The sequence below is a fragment of the Anthonomus grandis genome, chromosome 1, assembly GCF_022605725.1.
Source record: "Anthonomus grandis grandis chromosome 1, icAntGran1.3, whole genome shotgun sequence".
NCBI classification, from domain to species: Eukaryota; Metazoa; Arthropoda; class Insecta; order Coleoptera; family Curculionidae; genus Anthonomus; species Anthonomus grandis.
In genome coordinates this window covers 48,892,239-48,914,255 of record NC_065546.1, presented here as the reverse complement: position 1 = coordinate 48,914,255, position 22,017 = coordinate 48,892,239, and the positions used below count along the sequence as shown (strand labels likewise).

Below are 22,017 nucleotides of genomic sequence, written 5' to 3'. Positions count from 1 at the left end.
AGAAAATTCACTTTGGTCTTTATTTGCTCAAATAATTTACCTCTTAAGGTAAGGCACTATACAGATTGGCGAATGAATTACTACAAATATAAAGTTGCATACAGGCAAGATATTGGAGCGCCGCCGCCGCGACAGTACGTTGGTGTTCGAGGTTCGAGCTCAATCATTTTATATTTAATTTTAGTAAGTGTCTGATTTCGATGGGGGCTGTATCTCTTGCCACAAAATTTGAAAAAGTATTACGCGGCATTGGTATAACATTTTTCTAATGCAGCAATTACATGTGCAAAACCCGCATAGATTCGTAACTACAATTTTTTATGCTGAGCATGGCATATTGAAAAATAAAGCATTGTTGTTATTAAAATAAAATATAAATATATGCTCTAATAAAAATAGCATATAAATAGTATAAAAAAAAAACAGAAAATAAAACTCTAAATAGTAAACCAAACAAATAATTCTTTAAATAAATGGCTAAGAAAAAACAACTTATCCAGCTTAAAAAAAGGTTAGTCTATCGTAAAAGCTGTTTTTTTACTTCCAAAAGAGTTTTAAGTAAAATGAAATTGGCAGATTCAACAATTTTATTTCTCAACTCCTTTAAATTCGTTGGCATATTATTATTATGATGTTTATAAATAGTTTTCTTAAGATAATCCCACAAAAAATAAATTGGAAGATGTTGGAGGCCAATTACTATTGTGGCAACTCAAGATATTTTCAAGATCGCCCAAAATACCTGTCTAAACATTCAACTTTGGAGGGTACTGAGTACGGAACTAAAGACTTCTGGGGTCGGTTTCCTGAGGCCATTAACGAACAATTAAAGGATTGTGTTTACCATGCAATGGGAAGGAGGACTTATCTTAAAACAAAATATTTTCTAAGAAATTTTCATTTTTATTTGCCTTTTTCCATCATGATTTCACAAAAGGTGATTCTTCGCTACTGGCCTTTAACAAATACTTTTGAGTTTTGGAATATTTAAAGCATTTGTATCCATGTTTTTTCCAAATATTCGTTACACTTTTTTGGTGCATACTCAGTTCCTCTCCTTCTACTCGATCGTATCGAATCCAAAACTAAAACACTACAAACCATTTCTTCCCGCCGTTCTATCTCCTGGACACTTTTAATAGGTTGTTCAACATCGACACGAAATCGGTCTATTTTCAAAACTTACTGAGAATAAATCTCTCTTTGTCGGCAGGGGTGTAAACCACTATAAAAATAAATATTTAAAAAAAGTAAAAGAGACTTTAAGACCTAATAGTGCAGTTTGAGATCACACAACGAAATGCTGATTGTGCCCTGCCGAAAATAGCAAATCAGACAGAAAGTAAGCGAGAAACGGTGTTACGATTTATAGTGTGTTTAGTCTGCTATTCGCCAACCTGTATATCTAAGGACCTATGAAGCTAGCATGCCTTTTTGCAGCAACATGCCTTATAGATGTCAAGGAAAGATTTTGGTTTCTGGCATGCTTTATACAGGATTTATGCGTTATAACATTTGTAACAGTATTAAGCATACATTTTATTATATATTTTTTTTTTAATTTTTGTAGTGACATGCTCCAAATATTTGGTCCATTTTAAACATTCATCTATATAGCACCCATATCAGGTTCACAATCTGCACTATGGATTTTTAATTTTTAGTGGTAAAGTGATGTTTGCCCACTCAAGACTAAAGTAAAAAATGTTGCCTTGTGAATATTTAATGACAATAAATTATTACCTAACTAGTAAATAATTTTTAAAATATTTTTAAAATAATTTTTAACTTTAACTTTTTGTGATCTTTTATGTAAGAATAATTTTGTCAGGTTATTTGTTATTCCACAAATTTGTCCAGCATCTCTAGTAGAATATGATGCGCCACAGTGACAAAAGCCTTGGCCAAATCCAAAAATATTCTCAAGACCCTGTCCAAGTTATCTACTGTCCTGGTTACTGTCCTGTCCAAGTTATCTATGCAAATTGGTTTTTTGAAAAAATTTCTATAAAAGACAGTACTCTTACTTTAATGGTTTTTTCAACCAGTTTGCTTAATGTACTTGGTTTAGCAATGGGCTTATAGTTTGTGGTTAAAACTATATTTCTATGTTTAAAAATAAGTTGTTTACTACTATTTACTACCATATTTGTATTTTTAAGCACACTTGGATATATTTAACGACTAAAAATGCAGTTGACAATATGTAACAGAGATTTCAATAAGTGTATGTGATTATGTTAATTGGCTCAGAAGTAATGAAATCATATCCCCTTGCTCTATTATTTTTTTCATCGACAATCAAAAATTGTGAAATAAAAATTCACAATTTTTTCTTATGTCATCCTCTTTTACCACTGTTCAAGTCTTTTTTAGATCATTATTGCAGTTTTGAATCTTTGCTTTGTGGTACTGATCATAAGTTTTCTAATATTATTTCTATAGGTATTGTAGTTAAGTAAATCTGTGTTATTTGAATTTAATGTATATTGCTTTTTAAGTTTGTCTCTCTTTCTTATAGAAGTTAAAAGTCCCTGAGTGATTCACTGGCTTATTCTTAGATTTTTACAACAAATTTTACAATAATTGTGAAACTTGTTTAAAAATTTTTTCTTTAACCAAATTTTATTTACCTTTCTTTCTTGATTAAGATATGTACTTACAATTATTGTAAGTCCAATGGTCTGTAAAATCTCTATTTAAAATAACTGAATTTATTTCATTATATCACTTTTGCATTTAACACATATGTGACCAGCACAAGTTTAGCCCTGTAATCTTGTAAATTAATTTACTATACCAGAAAAACCATAAATAGCAACCTAACAGTAACCCTATTAGTAGCTAAAATATTGAAATTTATATTCCTGCTAAAAACGCACAGGCGTTTAGGGCCAATAACACTCTCTTTTAAAATAACATTCACTATTTATGAAGTCATTAGGATTAATTAAATGTGATCTATAGAACCCTATTACATCAATGGTTTTTTGACACTCAGAAATTGTAATCTTAAGAGATTTTACATTATTTGCCTGAATAATATGGCTTTTCTGGTTCTCAGTCTTAGCATAAATTGCACATCCAATATAGTAGCATATATCGATAGCACCACAGAGTAGCAAATATCGATTGATTTATGCTACTCTGAAGCAAAACCCAACAAGTTCAATACAAGCTTCTTAAATTAGGCTATATTTTATAAGAAGCATAAATGAGCAAGTCAACATTTTCGATCGTATTTCAATTTTCGTCGATTATAAGGTAGGTAAGGTATTTATCATTTTCCAGTATGTGTACATAGCTTTTTACCTGCAGATAGAGTTTTTGGACTACCTGCATGAACATTCAGAAAGAAGTCTGTTTTCAAAGTTAATGAAAATTACCATGCAATATATAAAGAAATAGGCATTGTTAAGGAAACTTTACAATGTTAAAAAACTTCAAAAAATATAGAAAAAGTTAGATAAAACAAGTGAGTGTAAAGGAATATTTTTGACAAAGATATACGAATAGAAACTTATCCAAATTAAAAAACTAATATTGAAAGTTAGAAACAAAATTTAAATAGAAGAGAAAACCTCTACAAAGTTTTCAGTTACCTGAAATGTCTCTATAAAAAAATAAATACGAAACGATTAACTAATGTTAGAATTCTACTTCGTAAACATTTTGGAGAAAATGGGGAAGAAGCTTTTGACTTAAATTGGTACAAGCATTTACTGAAAAATACCCATACAAAGAACAATGGTATAGAGCTAAAATCAGATAGCGAATTAGGCACAATGAAAGGTCGTGAAGAATGTAACGTAAATGTGGTTGAATGATGAACAAGCAATATACATTTAATCTTTTTATGCCCTAATTATGTCTAAATAAAGTTAATTTTCTACCTTTCAGTATATCTGTTTTAGTTTCATCACCGGATTTACTTTTCTTTAATAGTAAATTTTTCCCAAAACTTAACAAGTCGTTAGACCTGTTGCTGCATAAAAAAACATGTCCAAAGTGTTTTTGTAAATATCATTTTAAAAAAATGCTAGTTCTCGCCAAAAAAGTGTCTGTCACTTTAAAAACTTTTAATGCAAATTAACTATTGAAACTAAAAAAGTTAGAGAAGCGCAATTTGATACAAATGTTATACAGGTAGGGGGGACTTCAACCACTATATTTTGGTTACAGGGTGGGTAACACCTTGGGATCGATGCACGACAACCCCAAAATTTTAAAAGGCACCACCTCTTTTGTAATTAAATTAAAGGTCTTTGGGATTAGTATTCACTGGCATAAGACTTTTTCCTAAATTTTATACAGGGTCAAAGTAAAGTATAAGTTAAATAAAATGATAATAAAAGTAAAATTTATTCATACTCATTTTATCACATTTTCACATAATAATCCGTTGCCGAAGATCAGGTAGTAAAGCTGGTTGCGTCTAGGGATCTTAGATCTGGTGATCTCGCCCGCCATTCCATTAGACCTCGTCCTCAAATCAAGTATAGAAATAAAAACGGAAAAAGGCCTATTCTTGGGTGCAATATCCTTAGACAAAAAAAACACTAACTGGTCTAAAGGAATTTACATGAAAATTATTGGTTTTCTAGATTTGAACTGATCTATATTTCACAGAAATGCATTTGTGCGATAAACTGACTCTCAGTATCTCACAGTATATTAGGGTCTTTAGTTCTTATTCATTTATATTATATTTTAGATATAATACATAATTTGGCCCATCTAAATTTAATAATATGTGGACAGCCTAATACTCCCGACGTAATTCTTAACAACATACTATGCCGCTCAAGAATGTTATGGCATGTTTTAAAAAAGGGTTAATATATTATTTCGAAATACGACTGGTGTTCTTTGATTGTATTATTAAAGTAATATAGCGTTATTTGTTCTAAAAGGTGCTTGTTTATTTGATATTCGTGTTCACCCTGACGATATTAAATGTTTCTGCCTTTAAGTATTTCTCCAGAAACCTGCTCTTCTTCACTGCTGAGCTCATTCTATAGTTTCTTCATTGTCAGGTGATTCCTCTTTTAATGTGTATATAGGGAAATTAACTCTAAATATTGAAATCACAATGTCTGTTCCAGTATATTCCATTTGTTTTCCCTATCAGGGGTATTAGAAGTTACATATTTGATGAAACGTTTATTTTTTAATGCAATATAGGTAAATTTTCTTTTTATTCTTTGAGTATAAGAAGCCCGCATACTAAAACCATAGAAAAGCAAGCGGGAACGGTGTGTGAGTGAGTGGCATTGCAAAATCGGGCGTTTTCGGGGAGGCTGCGCTGAAGGTAAATGGGAGAACGGGAGAAGATACGGTCGGAACGAGATCGCCCGCTTCCAGGGATAATTTAGCTGTGGCAGGAGCAGGAGCGACAGCAGAGACTGACTCCCGAACTCAGACCCAGTCCGGTCCGGAATCCCTCCGAGATTTCCTTCGCGTAGCGGATGGTTAGGGATTGTTTTAGCGAAGTGCATCACGCTCATAGCGCTCGCGTGACGGTATTACAGTGGTATGTTTTAATAGCAACATGTAATAAAAATATATAAAAGTTTGAAAAAGAATTGCGATTTAATACAGTTTTTCCAAAAATTGTATTAAATGTTAAAATAGTCAATAGTTTGAGAACCTCTGAAGTAAAATCTTTTAAGCTGGATATTGTCGTAAAGAGAATCGAAAGAGGTTTCAAACAAGGTACCGTAAAACGGGTTACTTTTGGAGGTTTCGACCTATTTTGGTACTATAAATCCAGTTTCTCTTGGAAACTTAAACTTTTTAAAATTGCATTAGGCCTTGTGTGCTGATATAGGGTACGGTAGGTAAGTAGGCCGATTTTTGAGGTTTTTGTTGCAGTATATTAAAATCCGGTTCACATTAATGTGCTGTGGCTGTTTAAAGGCTGTTTAAAGCCTTTTTTGGCATTCAAAAATAGTAAAATTTAGGAGTAGCATTGAGTTCGACCAAAATATCCCATTTTTAAATTTTAAAGTTATATAAGGTACTTTTTTCCAACCAAAACAAATTTTAAACTTAAACATAAATTCTGAGCATTCTGAACAACGAACATATTTTCTAAAAACTAAAGGGGAAAATAAATCAAAACGTTCATGTCTTCAATAAGAAAAGTCAACATCTTTCACAGAATCATCACTAACGAAATCGCGGTCTGTCCAAAGGTAACAAACATAAAATGGGTCGTCACTCATTTAATTACGGATCCCACAGATCCATTTTTTGCATTGAGTGCAATTAAGCAAATCAGGACCCAGATAGATTTCCTATTTTTTTGAGCAAATGGCGCATAAGTCTCCTGTAGATTTAGCAACTCGTTTTGCTTGTTTTCGTATTGCCCTTGTAGATATTGGTACCAAACTTGCAATTGGAACGTCGTCATCATCTTCATCGCTGCTACTTAAGAAAAATTTCTGGGTTGGGTTGATGAGGTTGGGCCAGGAACTGGTTCTTCTGTAGATAGCTGTTTGCTAGATGGTCCTTGAAGCTGTGATATCCCTGTATTATCTACCTTAATTTCTTTACCGGGTTCCATTTTCTAACCACGCTTTCTAAATCCTTTTTCTGTATTCGAACAGCGTATATGTTGAAGCAATTCAATTAGGCGTCCACTTAGAGCCTCCTGGGCATTTTTGGGTGCTCTTTCTAAATGACGGTCTGGAATTCTTTTCAGAACTTCCTGGGGATCAAAAGGACAGAGTCCTATGAGCCTAAACTCCGATTTTAAATTGTTTGTTACAATTTCGTGTATTCCAATCCACAATATATTTAAGACTGTTCCAGAAGAATCTCCTTTTGTCGAACCTTCGTATAAAAAACCGGCCTTGTAGACGTTCATCGGGGGTAATAAATCGCCTGCAGCGTTTCCACACACCACAATACTGATCGAGGCCTTTGAATATTGTTGAACTCTCTCCACAAGCTTCGTTGCCCTTGGAACTATGACTTTTTTGGCACCAGGATCATCCTGCACGTTAATTTTATCATAGTTAAAAACTAAACAAGGATCACCATCTTGTAATCTTTAAAATTATCAAAATATTTGACAATTTGATTTGGACCTACTGCCGCACGAGTTCGTTTCATGTTTGCTGCCAAACGGACACTCAGTTTATTTCGAATAATGAAATGTTCTAGAAAATCATGTTCGGGAGTATTGTTTTCAAATTCCTTAACCGTGCGACCCTTCCTTTGCAGGTATTTATAAAGCAATACGCGAATATCGGCCTTTGAAAGCGAACATCCCCTATCACTTTCACTAATGTCTTTGTATGTAATTGCTCCTTCTCAGGTGTGAATCCGGTTGGGTGACCTAGAGACCGGTTATGTTGACCCTTTAACTTATTTTGAAGTGTCCCGCGTGAAAGTTTTGAAGCGTAAACTTGCTGCCGCTTGACTTAGGCCGCCCCTAATGGCCACCAACGCATTTTGAAGGTCATCCTCAATATAGTTCTTGTAGGAACGTGACCCTGGTTTTCTCCGATAGTTTCTAGGCATTTTTACCTGTTTTAAGCCTGTAAAAATAGAGATTGACTAAAAAAAACACTCAAAAATTTAACTATTTATAAAAAAGTATATATTATCTAAACATGTGACAAACTGCCAAAGTAGACCAAAGTGCCAAAGTAACCCCGTTTTATGGTATAACTCGACCCACTATTTAATTTAAAATTTTTGAGGTTAGTTTTACCCTGGCTAAGGGATGACAGATGGGCGTGGTATTATACTCTGAAAATGGTTCTGGGAATCTAAATTGACGTGTCCGAGCATTGTCTTTTTAAAATCTTTACGAGCCCAACACGGCTGCGATTTCTTTGTCGTTTAGCCACACTGTATAAGAAATCTTAAATTTGAGGTTAGTGAAGGATGGACTACGTCTGAGTTAATTAAAGACCAATGCGAAAATCAAGATATATCAGAAATTCTTCAGGAGAAGGAAAACGACCAAGACTGAGATGAAATGACGTTTTAGATGAAGGGTTAACATTTAAGTCACTATAAGCGTAGTGGGAATAATTAGTCGTTGAGAATAGGTTGTTGATCCGAGCCCCGATGAAAAAATTATTAAGTGATCCTAAGGAAGAAAGTTAACCGGGTCCTGAAGCAGACGCATAGTGCGAGCGAGTGGTACTCATTTAGGACTAAATAAGACTTTTGATAAGACTCAAGCTCCACTTCAAGTTCCACTGCGTTAACTACTAAAGATGTAGAATCATGATGCCGAAAATGCCCAACATATTGCAGCTAATCAAAGGCTGCCATTCGGAAGAATCGCCATTGATATAGCCGGTGTATTTATCGAGACCAACAGAGGAAATAAGTGCATCCTGATCGCCATCGATTATTTTAGTAAATGGCCGCAAGTCTTTGCTCTTCCCACCAAGAATCGGTAAGCAAGTAAAAGTTTTAGTGAACCATGTCTCCAGAAGATTTGGGATCCCTCCAAAGCCACATTCTGATCAAAGACGGAATTTCGAATCCAAGTTTCAGAAACTTTGTGAACTTACACGGATAACAGAAGAGTTTCAGCAAGACAATCGACATCTTTGCAATGTAGTAGATGAACATCAAAAGAATTGGAAATTCTACTTGCCAATGTTTTTGCTTCGTGAACTGCAGATGATGATGAATAAAATATCACGATACGCCAGTCTGGGAAGGTCCAAACGCAGCAGTAAAGAGGATTAATGATGTCGTCTATAGTATCCAACGCAGCCCTAAGGCAAAGATGAAGCTAGCTCAAGTCAGGCTGATCGAAATGATCGGATTTAAGATAGGGCCAATATTACAAAGTTGCCTTACTGCGGCCATTTCTTTGCCGGATTATTCTAATCGATTTATGTTTGTGTTAAAATTTAAGAAAATAGTAGAAGAATCTCATTGGGTTGGGTTGGGGACCTGATTCGATGTAAAGTTTAAGTTTATAGTATTTGAGTATGATAAATCATAAATAAGTGATTAGAAATAGTAAGTAGTTGTTAATGAAGTAGTGAATAACAATTGAGTGTTTAGTGTTCAAGTGTGCTTATTATTGAACCTATGAAAAATCCGAACAATACTTTTGAGAAGGAAATTTGAAAACGCATTACAACAATTTTTTCTACTTTCTACTATAGCTATACGCGATCCGAAGGATGAGTTTCAGAATAATCTTAGCCTAATAGAATATAAAAGCTTATTAGTAGCTAATGTTCATGTTTTTTCCAGTATAACCCCCAATGCGACATAACATTTATTTCATTCTACTTCAAGGTCGAAATAAAGCTTCCAAATTACAAAGAATCTTAACAAATTTGTTGCAGCTACTCACTTCCCAATGCTTATCCTGAACACAGTCTCTTTTATCTATATTTAATGATAAAACATCAATATCATACCATTGGTTCATATTTAAGAAATCTTCTCATAAAATTTCCATTACTGATTCTTAACCATAATTGATGGTAGTTTTATGAAAGTAAAATTATGTATTAATTTAAACAATCTGTTTACTATCGGATAAAAATATTGAAATAACTCCCGAGCAATTATTCTGATGACTTAATCTGATTACTGTCGATTAGAAAAAAACATGCTTTCAATTCCAGGCAGAAGATTTTTAAATGTCAATTTAAATTTTTTTAATTTTACCTTAAATTTTTATTTTTCAACTGCCGGGAAGAAAAATATTTTTTTTGTTAATGCCAGGCAGCTGAGAATTAAATTGGGAAATAAACACCCAGTACATATCGGGAGGTCTTTTTACCTTTCTGAAATAAAATACAAAATGACTGTCCATCACCTAAAAGAATGACCTGGAAAATCGTTTTATTATCAATTTCAGACAGTTGATAATAAAACTGCGTTAAATTTCCTGAAAGACTGTTTCAAGTGTTACTTTAAGTAGGGACAGTTTTCATTTCTCAACTGCCTGAAAGAAAAGAGAGTCACAGCTACTTGCTATGTATAAATTTTTAACTGTCAGTTATAACATGGTTAAAAAGCCTACCAAGTAATGTTTTTCATAATTTGCCTGTTACTTTTTCATTTGGATTTTTTCACAGTTTAGTTTTACAACCATCCTTGCTCTTGGACCTTTAAGCTAAACAGCTAATTTGAGAACAGTAAACTTTAACTAAGTCTTTGTTTGATGCCAAAAGTTTTTCTTCTTCTTCCTCTCGTTATGGCTTCTGCTCCAATGGACAATTTTTTAACTCTTTTGGTTATGTTCCGGGTCAGTTTGGCTCTGGATCATATCCCAAATATTAAAGCTTCATTCACTCATTCGCCAACTGATGCCGGATTATTCTGTCTGGTTATCGGCATGAATAAGATCTGCTAACCACTGGCTGGAGAGGGTGGGAAGAGGTCTGAAAACATAAACGACAAGTAACCACCACGTGTTGACTGTGTCAAAGGTGATTCGGAAGTGGCTGTTAAAAGTTATAGTTCCACTTTTTGGCATGACAAATAAAATATCAACAATAATGGCACGTTTTGAACAAGTTTCTTTGGAGGAGTTGAACTCTCTAAAACATTTAATAGATTCTCTAAAAATTTTCCATTTTCTTTAAAGGGTAGAAATGACCAGTTTCTTAATTCTGTCCCACTGTTCAACGCGACGTCGCACAAGTACAAGCCGGCAGAGAGCGATAGCTTGTGGAAATATAAAGGAGCGCTTGTAAACCGGAGCCGCCGCCTCTTAAGTGACATATAATCTACTTAACGAAGCTAATGTCATTAATTTGCAGGCTGAGGATTCATTTTTAATGTTTCCCATCTCTTGCCACTTTAAACTGTTTCAGATCTATAGTTAAACGTGCGGATTAATTTGTCTATTTCGTACTGGAAATGCACTTGTGTATTTCTTGGTACTTTCATAATAATATCCTTTAATGTTTATTATCATTATTATCAGTTATAGTTAATGCAACAATTATCTATTTTATTTTTGCTTAGAATATTGAAAGGAAGGCTAGAATTAGCATTGCTTGCTTGCAACATATTTGATGCAATGATGGCAAATGCTTATGTAGAAATGGCAAAAAAACACTTCATAATACACTCGCCGGCACAAAATTCCGCCACCCTGAAATATTGGCAAAGTTTGATGTTTTATAAATTTTTTATTTTTTATCAGATTCTCACGATTTTGCCATCAGTTTTTAGATACATTTGTTGTGATTTTTTAAAATCATTTTGTAAAGTAGCATTTTTCGATTAGGCTATATTATACAGGAGTACAACAAACTGTTGTTTTTTCTCGTAATTTCAAAAGACCCTGTAGGAAAATTAAGGTGGATAATTCTGTTTACATACTGTTCCTAAATAAAAAATTTGCAGCTCGCAGCAGAAATGAGATAATGGAATGAGTCAAAAATCGAAATGTTTAGAATACATCAAAGATTACAAGGACAGGGAATCTTTACCGATGACGTCGTCAAAAAATATTTGCATGATAACTATTTATTAATAATAGAATATGCTTTTAATTATTAACAATATTACCGTTTATGAACTCTTTATACGTTTTTTTAATGTACTTCATTAGAGTTATTACTATCTAATAAAAAGCATTTTTATGGAAATTAAATATTTTATAATTATTATAGATTCCTTTTTTATTATTCTTCGTTTATGGTGACAGTATCATAATGTTAAGACAGTATCGGTATTTACTAGTAAAAAGATCGCTTTGAATCACCAAAGTTTTTACCACCGTAACGGTTCGCGAAAACACTTAAATGGGATCTTTCTCCTTTTTCAACCAAGAACTAAAAAAAAAACGCAGAACTTCATAAATGCCAAATGTAAACCCAAAGCCGTTTGACAAGGTAACATTTCGCAAGATGATATACCTTTTTGCTTGCGATGTTACCATTCCAAATTTTTTAGAAGCGGTTCTAGAAATAAGAATGTTAATATATTTTTTTTGATTTGATGACAGGTGGCTCAAAGTTGTGAGTGACCATTGGAATCTCAAAAACTATAAGAGGTGCAAGGTTGCTTAGCACAAATTAACATACAACAAAATATATCACAGTTTTTTTTTTATTCCACTATTTAATTGATAATATCGTATGTCGCCATTCAGCAACCATTATCAACTTTTTTCTTATCGCCATCTAATTGTAATATCCCTTCATTTTAGTTTTCCACGATGTGTACACTCTTATATCTAATAAATCAGAAATTCAAACAAGTTTTGGATTCTTTCCACCAGACCTCCATAAGAAAGACAGAGATGGGTAGATAGTTCTTTCATATTAATTCAAGCTGGCAATATGATTCCAGATACTTTCTAGATGGACTTATTATATTATATTTTCGAAACACACAATTTAACTGATGATTTATTTATTGCATTATTTTTGCATTAGAGCAAAATTACCTACACATTTTTTTTTGTGGAAATCGTTAAAAGTGCATACAAAAAGCTTAACTTGACGCGTACGACGCGTACCGGGTTTTTGAAAAAACTCAAAAGTTCTTTGCATTTCATTTATCTCGGGAATGGTAAGTTTTTGGAAAAGTTTGTAAGGACAAAAAATGTCAGAGACATTTTCTATAGGATCATTTTCTACAACTATTCTCATTGAGTTTACTTACTGCGATGAAAATTACAAAAAGTAGATGGCGCCATAGTGCCAAAAAAAGTGTTTTTTCGCTTTTTGGGATAGAAAAACTTTATTTATAGCAACATTGTCAATGAAAAAGTTGTTCGCCTCAAAAAAACCTACAAAATTCATTAAAAAAAACTCTTGGCCGATAAACCGTTTCCTAGTTATAGCGTGTAAAATTTGATTATATGATAAACGACCATTTTGCTTTGTATGATGAAATCAAGTTTTTTCATACTCAAGATATTTAAAAATGTTCTTCCATATTTACAATAAAAAAAATATTTTCAATTGCAAAATTATAAATAATAATAATGAACAATAACAAGAAAATGAAAAATATTATGATTATTTAAGAAAATAGTATATGAATATTAACTTCCTTGGTCAAACTAGATATAAAAAAATTTTCATGTGCAGTCGTATACTTAACATTTAAGGGAGAGTTGGGGAATGAGTGCGCAATTAAGCAAAAATTGTATTTGTGGCGAGCCTATAACATACGAGTATATTAGTTTTAAAAATGGTATGAGATGTATTACTTATTAATGTATATATATGTAAAATGTTATTTTAAAAAAATATACTACGCAAGTATAAAATTAAACAAAAATAAAAAAACCATTTGCGCATAATTACCCGTCTCGATGGGCAATGATACGCAAGGGTTAGGTAATCATGCGCAGGAAATTTTTTTTTAAATATTAGCATTTAAAGTAGTTAATTATTTAGTAATAATATTTAAACAGCAGTATAAAGCCTTAATTTAAACAGTAGTCGCAGATCTAATTTTCTGGAGTATCAGCGGACGTGCAGGCTGCGTGGTTCCAAGAAGCACACATAACACAGCGGTACCATAGTTCTCGATTTTTGCCAACTTCTCCACAAATACAACATATCTCGTTGGGTTTTGAGAGAGTTTTTGGAGAAGGCGGCATGAAGTTAAATTCATCAATATCGTCTAACTCATCATCGTCGCATATCTCAGACAATTCATTTTCCAATGAATCATCGGATGTCTCAGGTGTGGCCTCTCTCTTTCTTTTTTGTTTTTCTTTAAGTGTTTTTGTATCTTGTGTTTCTTCTTCAAAACATTTTCTTAAAATTTTCTTTTGGAGTGATTCTTCTTTTCCGTGAAGTTTTCTTCTCTTACTCTCTTCTTTTCGTCAGCGATTTCTAGTTCTTCCCTAACCGGAGTGCTTGTAAGGATTTTTGAACATTGCTTTTTTTTAGCATTTGTTTTAACTCCTTTAATAACTTTTTTTGTTGGTATAGGACCCATAGAAAGGAAAGAGTTCTCTTTCGATGTACCTGGCTGAGGATTGTATAGTCAATTAAAGATGTTTGTCTAGCCTCTGGCAAAGAATCCTTTTCTTCTGGTTCAGAACTATTTAGCAATGAAACATTAGCTTCTGGTCTGAATAAGGGTGGGTGATTTTCGTCGCTGCTAACAACAGTGCAATTTGTGTTTTGCCTAGAAGGGGTAAAATCATCCTCACTAAATCTGTCTCGATTTAGTGGATAATTTCCTGAAGTGCGGAACCCTGAGACAGCTTTCTCCATAGTGACGACTTTCATGAATGCTCTGTTTATAAATTCAGATACGTCATATTCTGTTATTTTTTGATGTCCAGAAGTAGATAAATGAAGATCGTATTCTCTATAGAGAGCATTTTTAAGTGGACTAAAAAAAGTTAGATCCAATGGCTGAAGACGATCTGAGGTGTGGGGAGGAAGAGAAACCATTATAATATTATTTCCTTTACAAAAATTATAAGCCGAAATCGAAATATGGCTTGAATGGTTGTCTAAAACCAATAGGATAGGATCAGATGCAGTAGGCTTTGCATGTTTTGCAAAATGAGACAACCACTCAACAAATAGCTCAGAGTTAATCCAACCGTTCTTTGAACATTTGTTCAAGGCACCTAAGGGTCCATTTTTTTGCAGAGTTGTTGGCATTCTTACTCGGGGATATATGAGCATGGGGGGGGATGTAATTCCCTGTAGCGCTCATACAAAAAACTCCAGTTATTGTCCTTCCCCTTTCAGCAGATATAGCAGAGCCCACTTTTTTTACTCCTCTGGCACCATAAACTTTCGGACATTTAGCTTGAACCGTTGTAATACCTGTTTCGTCCATGTTAAATATTCTGCTTGGTTGAAATTTAAACTTTTGCATAAGAATTTTAAGATTAGAAAAAAATAGTTCTACAGATTCTTTATTAAAAGATGAAATCCGATTTAAACTCGTGCCCTCAGGCTGTCGCAGTTTTATCTCGGGAAATCTTTTTAGAAATCCATAAAGCCATGCTTTGCCAGCTAGTCCTTTTTCTCGATTAAAGTTGTAAATAATATTATTTTGTTCTGCATACCTAAATGCAAGCCTTCTTAGACCATCAGGTGTCAAAATGTTGTGTATCTTGGTAGTGTTTTAAACATATACGGTACCTGTTTTTTCCTTTTTAAAAACCCTGTTTACGTTTTTCTAAACAAAATATTATTACCACTAATGTATCTTAGTTTTTTGTCTATGTTGTTACAGAACATATATTTTATTTTTGAAAATTTTCAGATATAAATAAATTATTTTTGTTCTATCAGATAAATGTTTATTTTAATTTTTAACAATCCTAATAAATATTTATCGAAACTTTAAGTGAAATCTTAAATTTAATGTGCTTCTTAAAACAACCAATAACATTCCTAGCCAAAAATTACAACAGTAACAAAAATTATTTAATCGATATTTTTAAATGCATGATCTTTCATTTTGTTTTTGGTACTATTAGAACAATATAATATTCACCCAACGATGTGGTAAACATTAGGATTTTTTTTTAGCCGAACTTGTTGATTGAAATAGAAAATTATTAAGATCTTTGAAATAAATAAAAATTAAATAACAATTTAATTCATTGAAAACATTAATATTTATATTAAATTACAAAATTGCATTTATTAAAATTATTTGGTAATGATTAAATTTTTTTAAATAATTTTTTTCTTAATTAAAAATATTTTCTGTTTGGAATATAAATTTAAAGAAAGTCTTTACCTTCTTTTAAAAAAACCTTAATTTTTTAAATTTATTTACTTTTATAATAATATGTTGTACATGGGTTTAAAATAAGACCAAAAACTTAAGAGACACCTGAATCTTGAAGCGAAAATATAAAATTAATAATGTTATACACAATATTTATTATTAAGTTATTTTACGTGTCGAATTAGCCTTTATTTCAGCAAAGCGTATATATATGTATATATATACATATATAATTCTAAAGAGTCTAGAATATGGACGTAATTCAATTCATCCTTATTATGTTCAGCCGCAAATAGAAACGATAGGATTGTCTATTTAATGCTCAACAACGGTATAAGAAACAATGGGCTTACACGTTGCTCGGTTAGAAAGGTATCAGCTCTATTCTCGCGGTATTAAACCGAAAATAGACCAAAGAGCAGTTTCTATACGCCGAATGATTGAAATATCTATCTTACACACAAGCGGGTTATGCAAAGATATATAGCAAAAGCTTATTTATTCTCTTGAGATGAGACAATACTGTAGCGTTTTCTTTGTGAATTATTAAAAAAGGGAAAAGGGTCCGCAATTTGACACTAGCTTTAGTTAGCGACGAAAGTACTTGACTTTACTTCCGTTTAATTTGTCAAATTAAACTACGCAGCAATTTATGTCAGACTGACTATGCGCCAACCAGATTCCCCTATACAGTGCATTTTTTTAATCTTGGGTCATAGGGTTTTACATGTAATATTTTCAACCCTATGCTAGAACCTGTTCTATTTAATCGATAGGATTGAAACTTGGAACAAGTGAAGTTTAAGTTAACAGACTTTAAAAAATCCCATTATTTTGCAAAAAAATTTGCGAGAAACCTATTTAAAATACGTTTTTCTGATGAAAAAGTTTGCTTTTTCTGCACCTCGTAACCTTCATTACCTTTATACTTCAAAGCAGGTAGACAAATATCTGACAGTGACACAAAATAATTTTTAAATTGCTCCATTGAAATTGTTTAAAAACTCTTTAAAATGTCGATTTACACTACGGAGGAACGTATTGAGATGGTTTCAAACTACATTAGAGGAATGTCGGCGCAAGAAGTGGTAGATAATTTTGCCGTGTCTTACCCTAACCGTCCCGTCCCGTCTAGATCAACTGATGTACAACGGTTTCATGAAAAATTTATTACGATTGGATGCATCGTGAGTTCTCACTTAAAACGAAAAAGAACCGAAACTGTAGTAGACGAAGAATTTAAAATGGAGGTATGCTTGGCCGTTGAAGAAAATCCAACAAATAGTCTTACTGAGTTTGCTGAAGTTACCGGAAAAAGTAGGAGTAGTTGCTATAAGGCAATCAGAAAAGAAAAATACAAATCTTTTAAAGTTCGGAATGTTCAAGAACTCTTGACTAATGATTATTTTCTTAGAATGCAGTTTTGTGAACAGTGGATGGAACGAATTAACAATGATCCCACAATTACAAACAAAATACTATTTTTAGACGAAAGTACTTTCTGTACAAATGGTACAGTCGACAAACAAAATACTCGAATATGGGCGCGAGAAAATCCTCACGTCATCCAGAAAACGCATACCCAAACAAGACAGAAACTTAACGTGTGGGCAGGAATTCTTGGAGATCGAATAATTGGACCATTTTTCATAGAAAGTAGCCTGAATACTGCAAAATATTTAGAATTACTTCAGGTGCAGGTCATTCCCGCATTAGGAAACGCTGTTCAAAATGCCAGGATAATTTTTCAACATGATGGAGCCCCCACTCATAGTGCAGGGACTGTTACCGAGTTTTTGAATGCCCCGTTCCCAGGACGCTGGATTGGACTTTTGGGCCATCTAAATGTCCGGCGCGAAGCCCCGATCTTTCGCCTTTAGATAACTTTTATTGGGGCTATCTATCATCGAAAGTGTTTGATATTGTTAGAGGCAGACCCAACAATATCGAAGAACTTCGTAATAGAATTATCGAGGCTTCGCGTACCATTACTCCCCGGCAGCTCCTAAATGTTAAAAGACATTTCTACAACTGTCTGGGCTTTTGTTTGGCTCAATTTGGAGGTCACTTTGAACAATTTATTTGAAAGGTTTTATTTGTTTATTGTTGATTTTTGAGAATATATTTTTGAGATTTTGAGGAAATTATTTTGTGTCACTGTGAGATATTTATCTACCTGCTTTGAAGTGCAAAGGTAATGAAGGTTACGAGGTGCAAAAAAAGCAAACTTTTTCATCAGAAAAACGTATTTTAAATAGGTTTCTCACAATTTTTTTTGCAAAATAATGGGATTTTTTTAAAGTCTGTTAACTTAAACTTTACTTGTTCCAAGTTTCAATCCTATCGATTAAATAGAACAGGTTCTGGCATGGGGTTGAAAATATTACACGTAAAACCCTATAACCCGAGATAAAAAAAATGCACTGTATATTCAACCAATGGACATAAGATTTTTGTCTTTCGGTGCCATTAGACTGAAAGTATTCCGCCAGTACAATACAATACGCTTCAGATAAGAAAAAAACTGTATAATTAGGAAATATATAGGAAATATCCTGACTTATAAGTTTTCTTAATGTTGGACTTAATTTGAGGTATTTTCTAATTAATTGAATTAATCTTTTTATAAAATTCAATAGTTGATATTTATAATTTCGTCATATAATATTTTACATTGTTGATAACTAAGGGTAGTAAGGTTAGTGCAAAAAATCTAAGATTTTTGCATTCTTTTTCTAAATTTAGTACCGATATAAATATAAATAACTACTACAAAAAACATTGTAAAATGTATAAAGAAATAATCAAACACATTATACTTGTGTAAAATATCTGTTATTATAAAATATACGTCTATTATAAAGAAGTTGAGAGGAAAGAATGATGTTTTAGGAACCTGTTTACAGAATAATTAAAATGTTCTAAATGAATTTTGCTGTACTGTTGGTAGAAAGGTAAACATGTAATAACTAAAATTGATCCGTTAACATTTTTACAAAATTCTTATAGCGAGGAAATATTTTTAATATTTTATGCTGATCTGATTAAACTGGAAGAACTCAGTAAAGAAATAAAAAACAACTCTTCGGGGGTTAATAAAATACCATTACAAATTTAAATAAGGATATCTTAAATTGTTTGGAATATGCTATTCGTCATTGTTTTGATTTGGGTCTTTTCTGATACTTTGAATACTGCATTATAGTAATCCCATTGCATAAAACGGGATCATTTACATGACCATGAAACTATCCTTTTGTAAGGATGGTAAAAATAAGGATGGATTGCAAATATCGGTTTCAAATCAAAAGGCACCATGATACTATCTTTGTCTTTCTGAATCTATTTTAAACCAAGATTAAATATTAACGGTAAATTTACAACGTTTGCTGATGATAATGGTATCACTTCTAATCACAAGAATGAGGCAATTTTAAAGCAAAACATTTTTCATGACTAAAATCTGGTGTGATGCAAAATTATTTATTTATTTTTATTTCATCTATTAGTATTAACAACTAAAAATTACTCTTACACAAGTCAAAAAAAGACAATATATAAAAACCATTATCCTAAAAGGAAAAAGTATAATAAAACTTGTTATTAATGCAATAAAAACAAATATTTACATATAAAATGACGCAATATTAACAGAGTAAATCAATAACAACACAGAGCACAAGGCAAAGACCAAGCAGCCTACATATTAGTAAATTAGAGTTAAAGACATGTTTTTTAAAATTTGTTAAAAAGATGAGGGTTAGTTTTAGGATTTCTTGTATATGACATATACATGCTATTGGCCATAGTTTGAATACAAAGTTTTTGGGAATTGACATAGATGATAAACTAAAGTTTACGAGTCGCATTTTAAATTTAAATTAAAAGATTTCTATGGGTGGATATGCTGTAAGATACACTTACTGGAAATTGGATGTCTATGGCAAAAATAACTTACTATGCACTAATGAAATCAAATATTTGCTATGGAATAGTTCTCAAACCATTAGCCGCTACACGCGACGTATGAACTAGGCTTTAGTGTGTTCCGCTAAATCACTTCGGTAAAAGAGGCTTTATCTGTAATGTCAAATGTGACAGTGACAGTGACATATTTGTATTTTGTGTTTACCGTTTTTCAATTTGAGGTTAGGTCTGACAGTTTAGGCTTTATTTTATTAATTATACAATTGTTGGGTTTTTATTCATTATTTATACTAATTATCCTTCCTTTCTGATTTTATTATATTGTCTGTCTTAGTCATAAAATTTATAATTTGTAAATAAATTGTGTGAAAATCTTTAACTGGATTTTAGAGGACCTTAAAAATGACAGAGGAAAAAGATCATAGGTATGTGATTTTAATTCCTTTCTTATTTCCTTACTCAACAAATCTAACTTAAATATATTTTCTTTGGTCTTTAGCAAAAGCGGTGACACTGAAAATGAATCCACTAGTCAAGACATAGATGATAAAACACAGGGCAGTGAAACTGATAATGAATCAAATCTGTCCTCTACTTCCGCCAGCTTATCAAAAATAAGTGGAAATGAAGATGAGAAAAATAAGAAACCAAATGAGCAAGTGAATTGTTACTGGTAAGGGTCATAAAAATGGTAATAAGCATACATAATAAAATCGGCACAATAAAACAACTACATAAACAATTTAACAAAAAAAAACTAGAGAAGAAATAAAGACAGTTAGGTATAATATTATTTATAAATTTTCTTCTCTTAGAAATTCAGTTGAGTCATAAAAGGACTTATCATAGGAGTACTTATTTGTATGTTAACATTTATGAGCATAAATACCTGTATATCCGCATACTCTGTCAGTGGGAAAGTAGAAGAAGTAAAGGTGGTACCTGCTGACATATGCTTCTTTATGTCTGTTCTTCTGCTTCTTGTCTTTGGAATATTATGATAAACATATCCTTATGCTAACAAACTTTTACATACAAATAAGAATTATCGTGATCAGTAGTAAGGCACAATTATATTCTTCACACAAGAAAATTAAAAGTAAAAGAAGTAAAGATAGTATGTGCTAACATGTGTTTCCTGTACAGTTTTGGACAAAATTGGAGCAACTTTTTAAATCATTAAGTTCAAGTAGCATGTTATGGTTTATATGCTTTTAATTAATTGATAAATAAAGTTTAATAATTGAAACACAGGTAAAACATATTTACATTTACATAAACTGTGAGCTAAATATAAAAACAATAAAACTGAAGAAAATTATGAGGCCCTTAAAGTACACAATAACATTTTAATGCAAAATTTACATGAGGCTCGCAAAGCTTATGAAAATAATTTACATAACTAGGGCACAAGCCTAAAATTAAAAGTGTTAAAAATACCACTAAAAAAAACTTGTCAAGAAATCCTGAATAATGAAACCATGGTAGAAGTATTTGCAAGTCACTTTGAGAGACCTTTTTCTAAGGTATCAAATATTGGCCCCCTTATCTTTATTGGCAGCAACTACCAGGGTTCAGGCTTCTATTACTAAAATTAACTTCATTGAAGTAAAGGACACACCCAAAAAATTAAGCAGGAATTAAGTTCAGAGCCAGACAGAGTTAAAACTGTACTGAAACACTCAGTCCAGTACTAGCTAAAGTGATGCAAAAACGTTAAGAGCTAGGAAAGATCAATGGAAGATGGCTTTCTAGAGTAACACCGCGATTTACAAAGGGATACAGATATAAACCAGAAAATTACTGTCCAATTAGTCTATGTTTTAATCCTCTTATGCATGGAATATATAGTTGTCCAAGACTTAGAAACCTTCTTTCTAGAGAATAATCTACCACCATCGCAGCATGGATTTATACCTAAAGCTCCACTACAATAAATTTAATGGAAGGTCTAATGACTGGACTAAAAATCATTGCAGTCAGATATTTACTTGAACTATGAGATGGCATTTGACAGAGTCCCACACAATGGAAGGTCTAATGACTGGACTAAAAATCATTGCAGTCAGATATTTACTTGAACTATGAGATGGCATTTGACAGAGTCCCACACAATTTGTTATTAATAAAACTCGAACATTTTGAAGTAAGAGGAAACCTACTGAACTTGATTGGTCCTTTTATCCTGTATCCTATTGACCTTGTAGATGAAAGTAGAAAACTGTAGGAAAGAAACTTTTTGCTGATGATAGTAAATTATATGCAAATCCTCTTATTCATGCAGAGCATCTAACAATCGATCATGCAGTAAAAGAAGGTTAGGTATATGGGGAATGAAATTAAATGAGTGCACATACTTAAGATCGGACCAAACAACCCCGACAAGGAATACAGGAACGAGTGATATGA

The 22,017-nt window shown here is 32.4% G+C and overlaps 1 protein-coding gene across 2 annotated transcripts in view; it reads left to right on the top strand.

Moving 5' to 3' along the window:
- Positions 1-19,828: 19,828 nt before the first annotated feature.
- The window catches only part of LOC126743369 (set1/Ash2 histone methyltransferase complex subunit ASH2), a 41,896-nt gene continuing 39,707 nt past the window's right edge, over positions 19,829-22,017 (top strand). Inside the window, exons 1-2 of one of the 2 annotated variants that reach the window (XM_050450791.1) lie at positions 19,829-20,033; positions 20,108-20,281. In XM_050450791.1, coding sequence (XP_050306748.1) covers positions 20,011-20,033; positions 20,108-20,281 — 197 coding nt within the window. In that variant the 5' untranslated portion in view covers positions 19,829-20,010. Of the gene's footprint in view, positions 20,034-20,107; positions 20,282-22,017 lie in introns of those variants that run through there. The other variant, XM_050451535.1, reaches the window with a different exon arrangement.